Below are 16,904 nucleotides of genomic sequence, written 5' to 3'. Positions count from 1 at the left end.
ACAGACAGGGAGAGAGATGAGAGACAGACAGGGAGAGAGGTGAGAGACAGATAGGGAGACAGGTGAGAGACAGACAGGGATAGAGGTGAGAGACAGATAGGGAGACAGGTGAGAGACAGACAGGTCCACCTGCTGCTGTGTGATTGGTGGCGTGTGATGGTATGAAAGTGTGTGGACTGGTTTGTGATGTGTAGAGAGATCAGACAGGCAGAGGGTTATTGAATGTTTAATTGTTTACAGTGCAGGTTGTACATGTTTAATATTCATTTAGGTACAGGAAACGTTTCAGACATACAACACGCTAAGATCATGCTAACGTTAACTAAGAAGCTCTCAGCATGACTCAGTGATCATCCGCAGAACCGCCGGTCGCTAACGCCCCGCCTTCACTTACAAGACTGTCAACACTAACGGGTAATACTGCCTGGTGGGTTAAAGGGGAAACAAGCTAATGATCTGGATTACATATAAATATATTTCAGTGTTAGGTTCATTAACATCTCAGAGCTGAGGTACCCAGAGGTTCCTGCTCTCAGGCCTCACCATCAGAATAACAATAACAATAGCAAACAATAATAATCATAGTAATCGTAATAACCTGTGATATATGTCTGATTTAACACGTGTTGGATATACAGAATGACCCTTCAGAGTCTGCGCGGGGTCTCATGCCTCAGGTTGGGAAACCCCTGAAGACCGGATCCAGTCTGTTCTGATTGGACCCACAGCTGGAGCAAGCTACATAAAACTAAATGTTTCCAGAGGCTGTAACGGACAGGATATCCTACCACCTCTACTCAATAACAGACACAGAACAAACATTACCTAATATAATAATATATAGTATGACCTCATGCCTTCCATATGATTTGTTTAACTCTCTAACGACATCACCTATAAACGGTCTCCAGATGGTAAACACTATGAATCATGGGGTTTGTAGTTTTTACTGCTTGTAGTCTTTAGGAGTCACTTGCTGGACGGGTCGATGACGCGTCCGATGGACAGCACGGCGCCGCTCGCCTGCAGGTAGACGACGAAGATAAATGGTCTGTTGACCGTCAGTCGGGGGGGCAGCGTGGAGAAAACACTGGCTCCGCCTCCTGCACCGTCACCGTCGGCAACCGTCACTACAGCTTTATGAAAAACCTGAAACAACAAACAGGAAGTGTTGAAAACAAACAGGAAGTGTTGACAACAAACAGGAAGTGTTGACAACAGACAGGAAGTTTTGACAACAAACAGGAAGTGTTGACAACAAACAGGAAGTGTTGACAATAAACAGTAAGTGTTGACAATAGACAGGAAGTGTTGACAACAGACCGGAAGTGTTGACTGTCACTACCCGATCTGCAGCTCTGCCCGATCTGCAGTGCCCATGTGCGAGATGGTCCGCCATATTGGAGAACTCCGGACGGCAACCCAAGAAGGACACTTGACACAGTGGCTTTTGGCAAAGCTGAAAAATAACACTCGAGAGAGAGAGAGAGATGAGTTATTGTTATCACAACGTGACTTCCCTATTATTTAACAACTCTTTTTATTGGGTTCTTTTATTTGGGGTTCAGTTCATTGTCTGAATAAGTGAGACATGAATTTAACTTCTGTTAGACAGCCATATGCCATAGATGTTTGCATACATTCACAGTAAATATGTATTCAGTATGATAGCTGTCTAACAGAAGTTAAATCCATTTCTCACTTATTCTGACAATGAACTGAACCCCAAATAAAAGAACCCAATAAAAAGAGTTGTTAAATAAAAGGGAAGTCACGTTGTGATAACAATAACTCATCTCTCTCTCGAGTGTTATTTTTCAGCTTTGCCAAAAGCCACTGTGTCAAGTGTCCTTCTTGGGTTGTCGTCCGGAGTTGTCCAATATGGCGGACCATCTCGCTCATCATGTGCAGTAGGCATGGGCGGTATCATTTTTTTCATACCGTCATACCTTGCTGACATCATACCGTGGTATACGGTATATGACGTTATCAGTCCCAATTTAAGGGGTAATTTCTCCCCCCAAACATTTTTTTACTCACTATCAACAGCCCCACCAAAAATATTTTCCACCAGCCGCCACTGACGGTATGACTTGGGTCGACTTGAGCGAGGTGGCGTTTGGCGGCAAATAGATGTTTCGAACGGTATATTATATGTTCGGTGTAAAATGCAGCCGAGCCGGTAGACGCTCGCAAAGTGCCGCGACGTGCGCGCAAGGGCAAAACAAGGGCTGCACACATGACACATTGTGCAAATGGCACATTTTGAGATCGGATACAGGACGCGTTTGTAGATGTCCGACGTTGTTTCCATAGTGAGCTAAGTTAACAATATATCATCATACATAAACATTTTCCGGGAGTAAATACTTGACTTATGTAACCTGTGTTCGTTATTCTCCCGACCAGGAGAGAAGCTTTAAAATAGGATACTAAATGGAGTCTCTGTGAAAGTTCAATTGGGTACTTTAATTAAAAAAGGCGCGGGTTGGTCACAAGCATGATATTGTTCAGTCAGACAAACAGCTGTGATCCGCTCCTCGTTAGGGAAGAGAAGAGGTGGATCTCTCCTCCGGTGCTGTTTATATATCCTCTGCTGGCTCCTCCCCGCCAGCCGGCTCACCTCGTCTCCAATGTCCGTTGTTGCATTTAAACAGAGGATAGGTTCTTTTCACATTCAATATATGCTTAACACGCCTTTTCTCCTCATATTCTCTTTCATCACTTTTCATGTAACACATTCTAAACGCTGTAATCAATACTCTAAAAAATACTTCTCGGCTCGTTTGGTTTCCGGTCATTCCGGATGTTGTCACATGCTACTCTCGTCTGTAAACAATAATCTATTCAAATAAACTGTACCTTCATTTAATATTCGGCATGGTAGTATCTCAACATCTATAGTTGTAGTGTTAAATCAGTAGGCTTCGGTTTGCACCACTCCATATCATTTCGCTACTAAATTCACCTCTTTAGGAAATCTTATATTAGCCACATGCTAAATGCGTAGATGTAGGATTTTCAGAATAAAAGCTTAACTGCTTGTGCACAAGAATTTCTGGTTTTTCAGTATAAAAGAGCATTAAAACTGACGGCATGTTTAAACTACATTTCCCCATTAAAACATTGATTTTAATTTCTAACACTTATTGAATAAAGTTTGCTATATTCACTAACTAATTGGGCAATATTATTCCGTGCACGTGTTAAAAACCTTATTTCCATTTGATTCATTGGATTACTCGCTCAAATGTTTAGCACGTAAATGCTTTCGTTTTTAAAACCGTCCGACCTCGACTACAAAACCATCAACCAGTTGCATAGGATTAAAAAATGTCAACACTCACTCACCCCGTCTTAAACATTCCCAAAGAAGTGCCTCTGTCTCTCGTTTTGCTGGATGAAGTCACTGGCGACGAGTAAACCCAAAATAGTCCCAAACAGGCGCAGAGGCATTTTTCTTTTTTACTAGTTGTCCGAGTTCGGGGCCGGCAAATGCTGCCGCCATCTTGCTCAGCTCAGCTCTGTGCTGAGCTCTGAGAGCGGGAAAGACGGACTGCCCTCCCCTGCCCTCTGCTGGCGCGTGCTGTGCATTACAACCAATGTCATCCCTGTCAAAACTCCATGTCAGTGTAATAGAATGAAACGCATCTATGATTTGGCGCACAGTCTGTGACGTCACGGTATTGAAAATCATACCGACGGTATTTCGAAATACCCTGGTATACCGTAATACCGTCATACCGCCCAAGCCTAATGTGCAGTACAGATCGGGCAGAGCTGCAGATTGGGTAGTGACATTGACAACAGACAGGAAGTGTTGACAACAGACAGGAAGTCTTGACAAAAGACAGGAAGTCTTGACAACAGACAGGAAGTGTTGACAACAAACAGGAAGTGTTGACAACAGACAGGAAGTGTTGACAGACAGGAATTGTTGACAGACAGGAAGTGTTGACAACAAACAGACTGGGGTTGCGTTCCAATAGTCCATTTAGCTTAGGAACCTTCCTAACCAAGTCCAATGACCCGGAAGTACATCAGTGGCAGCCATGATAAGAGCCGTTCCAATTCTCCAAATGAAAGGAAAGGAGGTTTCAAACTTCCTTTATAACCTCCTTTAGCTTAGGAACCACTGGACCTCCCTCACCGAAAGGAGAGGAGAAAACGCTGCATTTGCGTCACACAACAGTCGGCCGTTCACGGAAACAAACGATTATGACGGAGAAATGATATCATGAAAGTTACGGTGCTTATTAAGCTTTTTAAAACGTAGGTGGTAAGTTGCCAAAGTGCTTTGTTTTGAACGTTCATCAGTATTATAATCAAAAAGAGAAATATGAACGTTAGTTTTTACTGAAATGATCAAATAAAGTCAACATTTCACTGAGCTGTGTGGGGTTTGCTCAACTTTTAAAAGATGTTTGAATGATGTACACAGTGATAGATGTTAAGGACTAACGTTTATAATAAATACATCTGTATTGATTTTAAGATCTTTTCATCCAATCATACGTATTGGGATCATTTGTATTAATGTGGACCGGAGGGAGAGGGTGACGAGCAGAAGTTTAACTTTCCTTTTTTATTTCAATTCCAGCTTTGGTCATGAAGAATATGTTTCTCTGTTGTTCATAAAGCATAAAGCAACAGCATCAGAGCACGGTGCAGAGTCTCTAGATGAGTCCCTCGTTCTTATTAAACATCCATGTTGTAGTCCTCTGTATAGAAAACTGTAGTTTCCATAGTTTCCCCACAGCAGCAGACGCACAAAATGATGTATGCTGGCGTATCATAGACCTTTCACTTAGAGGTCAAGGGATAGACGATAGGGATAGACGATAGGAGCAGATTTTTGGATTATCTGACCGCAACCTGTGAGTTTCACAGCTCCGCCCTCCCCCCAGAGACTCACCTGGGTGAGTTTCAAAGCTCCGCCTTCCCCCCAGAGACTCACCTGTGTGAGTTTCACAGCTCCGCCCCCCCCCAGAGACTAACCTGTGTGAGTTTCACAGCTTCGCCCTCCCCCCAGAGACTCACCTGTGTGAGTTTCACAGCTCCGCCCCCCCCCAGAGACTCACCTGTGTGAGTTTCACAGCTTCGCCCTCCCCCCAGAGACTCACCTGTGTGAGTTTCACAGCTTCGCCCTCCCCCCAGAGACTCACCTGGGTGAGTTTCACAGCTTCGCCCTCCCCCATGTTGCTCAGGTCGGCCTCCTCCTGGAACACCTGAGTGATATTGAGAGTCTGCAGGACGTCACGCAGAGAGTAAGAGCGTTCCAACAGGAAGCGAGGAAGCTGCACCTCCAACTTCCTGTTTCGGAGCAAAACATAAACAAGAAACTAAAATAAATCACGTCAAGAACGAGGATGGAAGGAATGAAGGAGTTAGGACATGAGGGTATAGGAGATAAGGGGTAGGAGGTAAGGGGTCAGGAGGTAGGAGATGAGGGGATAGGAGATGAGGGTATAGGAAGTAAGGGGTCAGGAGGCCTCACGTCTTCTTCAGCTGTCTGATCCAGGTCTGGATCTGGTCTCCGGTCACTGCCTCCTCCACTGAAGTGATGTCCACGTCTTCATCGGGCAGGACCACCAACATGGCCGCCCCGCTGGCCATCGGCAGCTTCAGGATGCCAGCCTTCAGCCCGAGGTCGTAGGCCAGGAAGAACTTATCTGCCCGGAACATCATGGGAACCATCACCACGCGGTACTTGTTCACGTAGAACCGCTCGTCCTGGGTGAGGGACTCGTTAAAGGACGGACTGAACTTAACTGCAACACACAAAAAACTTTATTTATACAACAAGACAAACATATAAACAACACAATCCTCAATACTTTAATAAACTGGTATCGGAGGTAACTCTGAAACTGGTATCAGAGGTAACTCCTTAAACTGGTATCAGGGGGTAACTCTGAAACTGGTATCGGAGGTAACTCTGAAACTGGTATCGGAGGTAACTCTGAAACTGGTATCGGAGGTAACTCCTTAAACTGGTATCAGGGGGTAGCTCTGAAACTGGTATCAGAGGTAACTCTGAAACTGGTATCGGAGGTAACTCTGAAACTGGTATCGGAGGTAACTCTGAAACTGGTATCGGAGGTAACTCTGAAACTGGTATCGGAGGTAACTCTGAAACTGGTATCAGGGGGTAACTCTGAAACTGGTATCGGAGGTAACTCTGAAACTGGTATCGGAGGTAACTCTGAAACTGGTATCAGGAGGTAACTCTGAAACTGGTATCAGGGGGTAACTCTGAAACTGGTATCAGGAGGTAACTCTGAAACTGGTATCAGGGGGTAACTCTGAAACTGGTATCGGAGGTAACTCTGAAACTGGTATCAGGAGGTAACTCTGAAACTGGTATCAGGGGGTAACTCTGAAACTGGTATCGGAGGTAACTCTGAAACTGGTATCAGGAGGTAACTCTGAAACTGGTATCAGGAGGTAACTCTGAAACTGGTATCGGAGGTAACTCTGAAACTGGTATCGGAGGTAACTCTGAAACTGGTATCGGAGGTAACTCTGAAACTGGTATCGGAGGTAACTCTGAAACTGGTATCGGAGGTAACTCTGAAACTGGTATCGGAGGTAACTCTGAAACTGGTATCAGGGGTTAACTCTGAAACTGGTATCAGGGGGTAACTCTGAAACTGGTATCAGGGGGTAACTCTGAAACTGGTATCAGGGGGTAACTCTGAAACTGGTATCGGAGGTAACTCTGAAACTGGTATCGGAGGTAACTCTGAAACTGGTATCGGAGGTAACTCTGAAACTGGTATCAGGGGGTAACTCTGAAACTGGTATCAGGGGGTAACTCTGAAACTGATATCGGAGGGTAACTCTGAAACTGGTATCGGAGGTAACTCTGAAACTTACCCTGGTAAGCAGCAGCAGTGGCAATCAGCAGCTGGGTCTGGGGGTCCAGGTCGGTCACCAGCTCCCTGACGGTGTCTCCGGTCCATTCCTGAGCCAACAGGTTGATGGTGCTGGCCGCTTCCAATGGTGTAGTGTAGGCCAGACTCTGAGCGTTCCCTCCATACTTGGTCTGAACCAGGTCCAGGAAGGACGAGGACACCTGGAGGCCTTGTCTGGGGAGGAGGGCCGTGCCCTGCCTCAGGTTCATGTCAAGGCTGGCATCCTCCACCGCGCTCCTGAGACTCTGGAACAGGTCTGAGGACAGATTCTGGATTACTGACCATCATGAGGTCTCAGACACTGACTGACGGTACTCATCATGTGAGCCGAAACCAGTTTACACCGGCTTCATTTTACATTTCCTACTTCCTGATTTAACCATCTTCTTGGCCTTTGAGTTGGATCTGGATCATCCCAGCCGGAGTAAGATGCTGTTATCCCTGTAATCAAAACCTTTAGTGGCCATAAACTGCCTGTCTCTATAAACCTGGTTCCTAACTGGCGGCAGTCGCTCAGTCTGTAGGGACTTGGTCTTGGAACCGAAGGGTCGCCGGTTAAAAAAAACAGAAGATGAAGAGTGTGAGCTGGTAGATAGAGAGGTTGCGTTTGTGCATATACAGTACCAGTCAAAAGTTTGGACACACTTTCTCATTCAATGGTTTTTGTTTATTTTTATTTGTTTCTACTTTGTAGATTAATACTGAAGACATCAAAACTATGGAAGAACTCATGTGGAATTATCTAGCTAACAAAAAACTGTTAACACATCCAGAATATGATTTTTTAATTTAGAATCTTCAAAGTAGCCCCCTTTCGCCTTGATGACAGCTTTGCTCTCTCTTGGCTTCTGGCTTGGAAGCATGGAGGAGGAAGTGTGATGGGGGGGGGGACCTGGTTCCTACCTGGGAGGCTCTGGGGGTCCAGGCCCTGCAGACGGAGGCCTTGCATCAGCTGGTCCTGGGTTGGTCCAGCAGCAGCGCTCAGCAGTGGTAGCAGCGCGGAGGACAAAGTGAAGACGGACAGGAAGACGTTGTCGTCTGTCCGGCTGGAGACTGCCTGGTACAGCCGGGTCGCGAAGTCTGCGTTCCTATTGGTCAGGTCCTGCAGAGAGGCGGGCTGACAGGAGGCAAGCAGCAGGAGGCCGACCAATGAGAGAGGGGCACAGGGAGCCATGGTAACAGCACCCTCTGCGAAGGAGACGGGAACATCACTAACAACGTAACTGCAATCATTATTACCATATACAGATCAATACAAATATACTAAAGATAAAATATGTATACGATATAAATACATCATATATGTAATACTTAAATACACACACACACACCCTAAAAAGCACAAACAGACACACCCTTACAAACACACACACACACACCCTTACAAGCACACACACGCACACACCCTTACAAGCACACACACTTTAGACGGTATATACACACACAGCCTAAAAAGCAAAAACAGACACACCCTTACAAGCGCAGACACACCCTTACAAGCGCAGACACACCCTTACAAGCGCAGACACACACACACACACACACACAGACACACTCTTGCAAGCAGACACATACACACACACCCTTACGCGCGCGCGCGCACACACACACACACACACACACACACACACACACACACACACACACACACACACACACACACACACACACACACACACACACACACACACACACACACACACACACACACACACACACACACACACACCCTTAAAAGTAAACATGCACGCACATAAAAAACACAAACACACAAACCTTTGTTGATCTTCTTTGTGTTTCAGTATTTTCCCGAGATGCGCATCACCATGAACATCGAGCCCTGTTCAATCAGCATCACTTCCAGTCACTGATTTTCAAAATAAACCTTCCGTCCCCACGCAGGGCCCCCGATCAGACTCCAGGCGGCCCGGAGAGGAAGCGTGAAGTTATCTTTGCTTTGACATAACAATTAGATTAAACTAAATGTGAAACAAACAGCGTCCCGCTTCACTCCGTTGCAGCGCTCCGACACTTTCACGCTTTTATTGTGAAGACGCTTTTTCCGGACCTCATTTTCTCTAACAACAACAGAACCGCGCATGCGCACTGGGAGCAGCCTGATGTCATGGCCTTACCTGTTCAAGTCAACAGGGGGCGCTGCAGCAGCACGAGACACTAACAAAAATATATGAAATATACAATATATAAAATATACAATATGTGCGTGTGTGTGTGTGTGTGTGTGTGTGTGTGTGTGTGTGTGTGTGTGTGTGTGTGTGTGTGTGTGTGTGTGTGTGTGTGTGTGTGTGAACAGGAAGCGTCATCAAGCGTCGCTGGGTGAATCCAGAGCCCTGGGTGAATCCATTAGGTTTGCGGGGGGGGAGGGGGTGCTCCTGGTATCAAACCTGAATCCATTCCGCTATCCGGACTGCGGTTTGATTTATAATATCAAATAAATATAAAACACATGATATTGTATTTGTAATGATAGTGTTTGTTTACGGAGACACGTGGTTCCTCCTCACACCTGCTTCATCTTCCCGCGCCAGCAGCTATGAGCTCCAGATGACGTCATTAGACCGCGCCACAGGAAGAAAACAAACGGTCAGTTTCATACTGTTATAAAAAGCTACTGTTATGATACCTATTATATACATTTACTACTGTTGTTATACTTATTATATACGTGTACTAAAGTTATGATACGATCTATTATCTTATTATCGATCTGTATTCAATAACATCAACAGGACATCATAGATAATAACACATTGATATAATGATATCACATGTAGCCTACTATATATATATATATATAATAATCCAACCCTTACCCTTGTAGCATTAACAGTGAATACAGTAGTAATTATTATATCAGTAGCATCAGTAGCATTAACAGTGAATACAGTAGTAATTATATCAGTAGCATTAACAGTGAATACAGTAGTAATTATATCAGTAGCATCAGTAGCATTAACAGTGAATACAGTAGTAATTATTATATCAGTAGCATCAGTAGCATTAACAGGGAATACAGTAGTAATTATATCAGTAGCATTAACAGTGAATACAGTAGTAATTATATCAGTAGCATCAGTAGCATTAACAGTGAATACAGTAGTAATTATATCAGTAGCATCAGTAGCATTAACAGTGAATACAGTAGTAATTATATCAGTAGTATCAGTAGCATTAACAGTGAATACAGTAGTAATGGTATCAGTAGCATTAACAGTGAATACAGTAGTAATTATTATATCAGTAGCATCAGTAGCATTAACAGTGAATACAGTAGTAATTATATCAGTAGTATCAGTAGCATTAACAGTGAATACAGTAGTAATTATATCAGTAGCATCAGTAGCATTAACAGTGAATACAGTAGTAATGGTATCAGTAGCATTAACAGTGAATACAGTAGTAATTATTATATCAGTAGCATCAGTAGCATTAACAGGGAATACAGTAGTAATTATATCAGTAGCATTAACAGTGAATACAGTAGTAATTATATCAGTAGCATCAGTAGCATTAACAGTGAATACAGTAGTAATTATATCAGTAGCATCAGTAGCATTAACAGTGAATACAGTAGTAATGGTATCAGTAGCATTAACAGGGAATACAGTAGTAATTATATCAGTAGCATCAGTAGCATTAACAGTGAATACAGTAGTAATTATATCAGTAGTATCAGTAGCATTAACAGTGAATACAGTAGTAATGGTATCAGTAGCATTAACAGTGAATACAGTAGTAATTATTATATCAGTAGCATCAGTAGCATTAACAGGGAATACAGTAGTAATTATATCAGTAGCATTAACAGTGAATACAGTAGTAATTATATCAGTAGCATCAGTAGCATTAACAGTGAATACAGTAGTAATTATATCAGTAGCATCAGTAGCATTAACAGTGAATACAGTAGTAATTATATCAGTAGTATCAGTAGCATTAACAGTGAATACAGTAGTAATGGTTATCAGTAGCATCAGTAGCATTAACAGTGAATACAGTAGTAATGGTATCAGTAGCATCAGTAGCATTAACAGTGAATACAGTAGTAATTATATCAGTAGCATCAGTAGCATTAACAGTGAATACAGTAGTAATGGTATCAGTAGCATTAACAGTGAATACAGTAGTAATGGTTATCAGTAGCATCAGTAGCATTAACAGTGAATACAGTAGTAATGGTATCAGTAGCATTAACAGTGAATACAGTAGTAATGGTATCAGTAGCATCAGTAGCATTAACAGGGAATACAGTAGTAATGGTATCAGTAGCATTAACAGTGAATACAGTAGTAATGGTTATCAGTAGCATCAGTAGCATTAACAGGGAATACAGTAGTAATGGTATCAGTAGCATTAACAGTGAATACAGTAGTAATGGTTATCAGTAGCATCAGTAGCATTAACAGTGAATACAGTAGTAATGGTATGTTAGGGTTAGTTGTAATAGTATTATTGAACTCCCCGGCCCCCCCCCCAGGTTGACCTCTGACCTCACCATGAGGGTCTGCAGGAGCTGTGGGGGGGGGGACATTGACGTGGACCAGGCCCGAGGCAGCGCTGTCTGTACCAGCTGCGGGTCTGTCCTCGAGGACAACATCATCGTCTCCGAGGTCCAGTTCGTAGAGGGGTCGGGGGGCGTGTCCTCTGCAGTGGGACAGTTTGTCTCCGCTGACGGTGAGACACACATATCCTCATGTCCTCATACTGTCCAGAAACATGTCCTCATACTGTCCAGAGACCTGTCCTCATACTGCCCAGAGACATGTCCTCATACTGCCCAGAGACATGTCCTCATACTGTCCAGCGACACTCAATCCTCATGTTTTCATTCTGTAGGTCACTGTCCACCAAAACCACCCGCTTCCAAAACAGCTTCTTCCCTTTGCAATACGGACACTAAATGGACTCTAAATAACCCTCATGAAGAATCACAATCCATCACACCTTGAACTTTATGTATACAGTATATGTCATGATGTATGTATTTGCCCTGTGCTGTGTGTTGTACTTTTTATTGTCTGTTTATTGTATGTTGAATTGAATGGAACAAGCTGTTATAATCTGCACTGAACACAAATTCCACCAGCCTGGCTGTGTGGTCATTACAGATTCTAATCTGATCTACAGAGACACTGAAACCTCATGCTCTCATACTGTACAGATACACTAAGTGTGTGTGTGTGTGTGTGTGTGTGTGTGTGTGTGTGTGTGTGTGTGTGTGTGTGTGTGTGTGTGTGTGTGTGTGTGTGTGTGTGTGTGTGTGTGTGTGTGTGTGTGTGTGTGTGTGTGTGTGTGTGTGTGTGTGTGTGTGTGTGTGTGTGTGTGTGTGTGTGTAGGTCCAGTGAAGGCGCCGCTGCTTGGTTCTGGTTTTCATACGAGTGTTGGTAAAGAATCCAGAGCGCAGACCCTGCAGGCTGGTAAGTACCTTCAGCTTCCTGTCAGCTTCCTGTCAGCTCCCTGTCAGCCTTCTGTCAGCTTCCTGTCAGCTTCCTGTCAGCCTCCTGTCGGCATCCTGTCAGCCTCCTGTCAGCCTCCTGTCAGCTCCCTGTCAGCTCCCCGTCAGCTCCATGTCAGCCTCCTGTCAGCTCCCTGTCAGCTTCCTGTCAGCTTCCTGTCAGCTCCCTGTCAGCCTCCTGTCAGCTCCCTGTCAGCTCCCTGTCAGCCTCCTGTCAGCTCCCTGTCAGCCTCCTGTCAGCTTCCTGTCAGCTCCCTGTCAGCTCCCTGTCAGCCTCCTGTCAGCTTCCTGACAGCTCCCTGTCAGCCTCCTCTCAGCCTCCTGTCAGCTCCCTCCCTGTCAGCCTCCTGTCAGCTTCCTGTCAGCTCCCTGTCAGCCTCCTTTCAGCCTCCTGTTAGCTTCCTGTCAGCTCCCTGTCAGCCTCCTCTCAGCCTCCTGTCAGCTCCCTCCCTGCCAGCCTCCTTTCAGCTTCCTGTCAGCTCCCTGTCAGCCTCCTGTCAGCTCCCTGTCAGCCTCCTGCCAGCCTCCTGTCAGCTGCCTGTGTCCAGCGACACTCAATCCTCATGTTTTCATTCTGTAGGTCACTGTCCACCAAAACCACCCGCTTCCAAAACAGCTTCTTCCCTTTGCAATACGGACACTAAATGGACTCTAAATAACCCTCATGAAGAATCACAATCCATCACACCTTGAACTTTATGTATACAGTATATGTCATGATGTATGTATTTGCCCTGTGCTGTGTGTTGTACTTTTTATTGTCTGTTTATTGTATGTTGAATTGAATGGAACAAGCTGTAATAATCTGCACTGAACACAAATTCCACCAGCCTGGCTGTGTGGTCATTACAGATTCTAATCTAATCTACAGAGACACTGAAACCTCATGTTCTCATACTGTACAGCTCCCTGTCAGCCTCCTGTCAGCTCCCTGTCAGCTTCCTGTCAGCTCCCTGTCAGCCTCCTGTCAGCTCCCTCTCAGCTCCCTGTCAGCCTCCTCTCTGCTCCCTGTCAGCTTCCTGTCAGCCTCCTGTCAGCTCCCTGTCAGCTCCCTGTTAGCTTCCTCTCAGCCTCCTCTCAGCCTCCTATCAGCCTCCTCTCAGCTTCCTCTCAGCCTCCTCTCAGCCTCCTATCAGCCTCCTCTCAGCCTCCTCTCAGCCTCCTATCAGCCTCCTGTCAGCTTCCTGTCAGCTCCCTGTCAGCTTCCTGTCAGCCTCCTGTCAGCCTCCTCTCAGCCTCCTGTCAGCTCCCTGTCAGCCTCCTGTCAGCTCCCTGTCAGCTCCCTGTCAGCTTCCTGTCAGCCTCCTTTCAGCTGCCTGTCAGTGTCCTCTCAGCTTCCTGTCATTCTCCTGTCAGCTTCCTGTCAGCGTCCTTTCAGCTTCCTGTCAGCTTCCTGTCAGCTCCCTGTCAGCCTCCTGTCAGCTCCCTGTCAGCCACCTGACAGCTGCCTTCATGTGTTAGGGAAGCGTCAGATCCAGCAGCTGGGCAGTCAGCTGAAACTGAACCAACACTGCCTGGACACGGCCTTCAACTTCTTCAAGATGGTGGTGAGTAAGCACCTGACTCGAGGAAGGAAGACGGAGCACGTGATCGCCGCCTGCCTCTACCTGGTGTGTCGCACTGAGGGGACGCCACGTATCCTCTCTCCCCTGCTTTTATTCTGAAGGATATAATGCTGTTCCTCTGACCCCCGCTGGTTGTGCTGGTTTTCCTGAGCTGTGTTTCAGACATGCTGCTGGACCTGAGTGACCTGCTGCAGGTAGGACCCACGGATAGTCTGTATATCTGTGTATCTGTATATGTGTTAGAAAAAGTTTCAAATCAGGATCCATGTATTTATTATCCCTGCAAGACAGGAAGTAGTCATCACACATAGAGCATATGGTACAGTGTAGAGATGTAACGATATATCGGGCCGCAAGGTTTTTTTTTTTTAAACCTTTATTTAACCAGATGGTCCCATTGAGATCATCGATCTCTTTTTCATGTCCAACATGGCGGCAAGTACGTTACAACATGAACACCAAACAACAGATAACACAAAAGGACATCGTATTTGCAGGGCTACATGTACATACCTAGAGACATTGACAAGTACCAACAGTATATCTCGCCCTGTCAATAAGCCTCACCTTCTTGGCAAAAACTGTATTGTTTTTGAAGTGGTGGAGAGACAATGCACAGTTTGACCCACTGCGGTCACCCATGGCCAAAGCATATCTCTCTGTCCCAGCAACATCAGTACCAAGCAAGAGAGTTCTTTCCACAGCAGGGGATATTGTAAACGCCCAAACATCCCAGCTTCTACCTGGAAATGTGGACATGCTCATATTCCTAAAAGATAACCTTGATGATGCTGAGTGAGTGAGTGAGTGAGTGAGTGAGTTAGTGAGTTAGAGTTGAGTTACTTGAAAAACTAAAGTGAAACTTGATTTATTCTATTGCAGGGTCTGATTATTATATTGTTGACACTTTAAAATACTACTATCCTACTAAAATGCTGTACAAATCAGATTTATTATAAAAAAAAAAAAAAATTCAAGTAAAAAAAAAAAGAAAATCACATTTTTTTTCTTTATTTTTCAATATCACGATAAATATCGTACCGTGGACTTTTCATTGCGATATTATCGTACCGTAAGTTGTTGGTATCGTTACATCCCTAGTACAGTGTCCTTCACATGCTTATATACAGAGAGGGTGTCACAAGATGCAGGGATACTGGTTCAAAGCAGTATATAATGGATATATATATATATTCAAAGCTTAGTTCAGGTTAGCTGAGACCCACGTCATCATCATCATCTCCCTAGAGCAGTGACCATTAACCTCCAGACATTCTCATCCGGCCCGCACGGTGGGGGTGACTGTGGTGTTGGCGGAGTGGTTAGTGTGTTTGCCCCCCACACTTAGGCCCATTCCCAAACCGCCCCCTACACCCTACCCCTACACCCTACCCCTCCGTTTGCGCGTTCACGCGGAGGGTCCGCCATATTGAGGGCTGTTCCAAACCAACGAGTGTGGAGCGGTGTGGAGTGGGAGTGGGCTATCAAGCCCTCAAACAGCGAGTCTGCAGCGGTGCTGACTTGAGACCGGTCTCTACCTGACCGGAGTCACGCTGTGTGTGTCCCTCTGGAAACAAGCTGTTTACAAGTAGTTCCAGCAAACATGCACTGATAAACTGCGATGTTAACGACCTCATGATAACCTCATATGTTTTAACTTAGGATCATACCTGTGGTTAGTCTAGAAAAAGGTCAATGTGTGCATTTTATTATAAAGTTGTGTATATTTACAGACTGTTGCAAAAACTAAGAAGCTTATAAACATCAGGTTTAAAACTAAAAGAGCTTTACAAAAAAGTAACACAATGAAAGATGTTAGGAGTTTTATTTGAGTTATTAATTTACACTTTTTGTCAAAGAGATGCTGATTTGAAACCGTTGTTACATACAGTTACGGCATTTCCTGTTTCTGCCGGAGAGAGGGGAGTCCCCCAAAGCTTGCTGCTGTATTTACTCCCTCCATCTGACAGGAGGGAGCCTCGTTGAGCTGCGAGTGTGGCTACAGAGGGTAGGGTGGGGTCGAGGGGGTGATTTGGGATTGGGCCTTCCTCACTCAACGTCTCGTGAGTAATGTGCTGTACCGGAGTCCAACAGAGAGGCAGCAGCTGCGGGACAGTAGCCTGCATACTGCGTAGCCTTCCCTGCACTGACGAAGAAGTGATCCTTGGTTAGCGAGAAGAGTCTGCTAAGCTTTATGCGCTCCGCAGTACATGAGCACTAGCCCTGCCCCTGATCCCTGCCCCTGATCCCTGCCCCTGATCCCTGCCCCTGACCCCTGCCCCTGATCCCTGCCCCTGACCTCTGCCCCTGATCCCTGCCCCTGATCCCTGCCCCTGATCCCTGCCCCTGACCCCTGTCCCTGATCCCTGCCCCTGACCCCTGCCCCTGATCCCTGCCCCTGATCCCTGTCCCTGATCCCTGCCCCTGATCCCTGCCCCTGATCCCTGCCCCTGATCCCTGCCCCTGACCCCTGTCCCTGATCCCTGCCCCTGATCCCTGCCCCTGACCTCTGCCCCTGATCCCTGCCCCTGATCCCTGATCCCTGATCCCTGCCCCTGACCCCTGTCCCTGATCCCTGCCCCTGACCTCTGCCCCTGATCCCTGCCCCTGACCCCTGTCCCTGATCCCTGCCCCTGACCCCTGTCCCTGATCCCTGACCCCTGTCCCTGATCCCTGTCCCTGATCCCTGCCCCTGATCCCTGACCCCTGTCCCTGATCCCTGCCCCTGACCCCTGTCCCTGATCCCTGACCCCTGTCCCTGATCCCTGTCCCTGATCCCTGCCCCTGATCCCTGACCCCTGCCCCTGATCCCTGTCCCTGATCCCTGCCCCTGACCCCTGATCCCTGATCCCTGTCCCTGATCCCTGCCCCTGATCCCTGCCCCTGATCCCTGCCCCTGACCCCTGTCCCTGATCCCTGCCCCTGACCTCTGCCCCTGATCCCTGC

The 16,904-nt window shown here is 46.1% G+C and overlaps 2 protein-coding genes across 2 annotated transcripts in view; one reads left to right on the top strand and one right to left on the bottom strand.

Moving 5' to 3' along the window:
* Window positions 1-210: 210 nt before the first annotated feature.
* serpina10a (serpin peptidase inhibitor, clade A (alpha-1 antiproteinase, antitrypsin), member 10a) lies at window positions 211-8,845 on the bottom strand. Its single transcript, XM_079642508.1, has 6 exons — window positions 8,694-8,845; window positions 7,821-8,105; window positions 6,880-7,173; window positions 5,498-5,771; window positions 5,166-5,313; window positions 211-1,149 (listed from the first exon to the last, which is right to left on the bottom strand). Exons 2-6 carry the CDS (start codon window positions 8,089-8,091, stop codon window positions 970-972), a joined length of 1,167 nt encoding a protein of 388 aa, XP_079498634.1. The 5' UTR covers window positions 8,092-8,105; window positions 8,694-8,845; the 3' UTR covers window positions 211-969.
* A 275-nt stretch (window positions 8,846-9,120) lies between these two features.
* LOC307016325 (transcription factor IIIB 90 kDa subunit-like) overlaps window positions 9,121-16,904 on the top strand; it is a 20,605-nt gene continuing 12,821 nt past the window's right edge. The window contains exons 1-5 of the mRNA XM_079645366.1: window positions 9,121-9,521; window positions 11,416-11,612; window positions 12,275-12,355; window positions 13,855-14,028; window positions 14,121-14,266. Coding sequence (XP_079501492.1) covers window positions 11,435-11,612; window positions 12,275-12,355; window positions 13,855-14,028; window positions 14,121-14,266 — 579 coding nt within the window. The 5' untranslated portion in view covers window positions 9,121-9,521; window positions 11,416-11,434. The remainder of the gene's footprint in view (window positions 9,522-11,415; window positions 11,613-12,274; window positions 12,356-13,854; window positions 14,029-14,120; window positions 14,267-16,904) is intronic.

This window comes from Notothenia rossii (assembly GCF_949606895.1).
Source record: "Notothenia rossii genome assembly, chromosome: 8".
Taxonomy (NCBI): Eukaryota; Metazoa; Chordata; class Actinopteri; order Perciformes; family Nototheniidae; genus Notothenia; species Notothenia rossii.
This window is presented reverse-complemented; position numbering and strand designations above follow the sequence as displayed.

Excerpts from the sequence above, each read along its gene's own strand:
- serpina10a (XM_079642508.1), bottom strand. The coding sequence starts at position 8,091 with ATGGCTCCCTGTGCCCCTCTCTCATTGGTCGGCCTCCTGCTGCTTGCC. Across the intron at positions 7,174-7,820 it reads GGACCCCCAGAGCCTCCCAG|ACCTGTTCCAGAGTCTCAGG; the intron begins GTAGGAACCAGG and ends ATCTGTCCTCAG. Across the intron at positions 1,150-5,165 it reads AAGCTGTGAAACTCACCCAG|GTTTTTCATAAAGCTGTAGT; the intron begins GTGAGTCTCTGG and ends TTGTTGTTTCAG.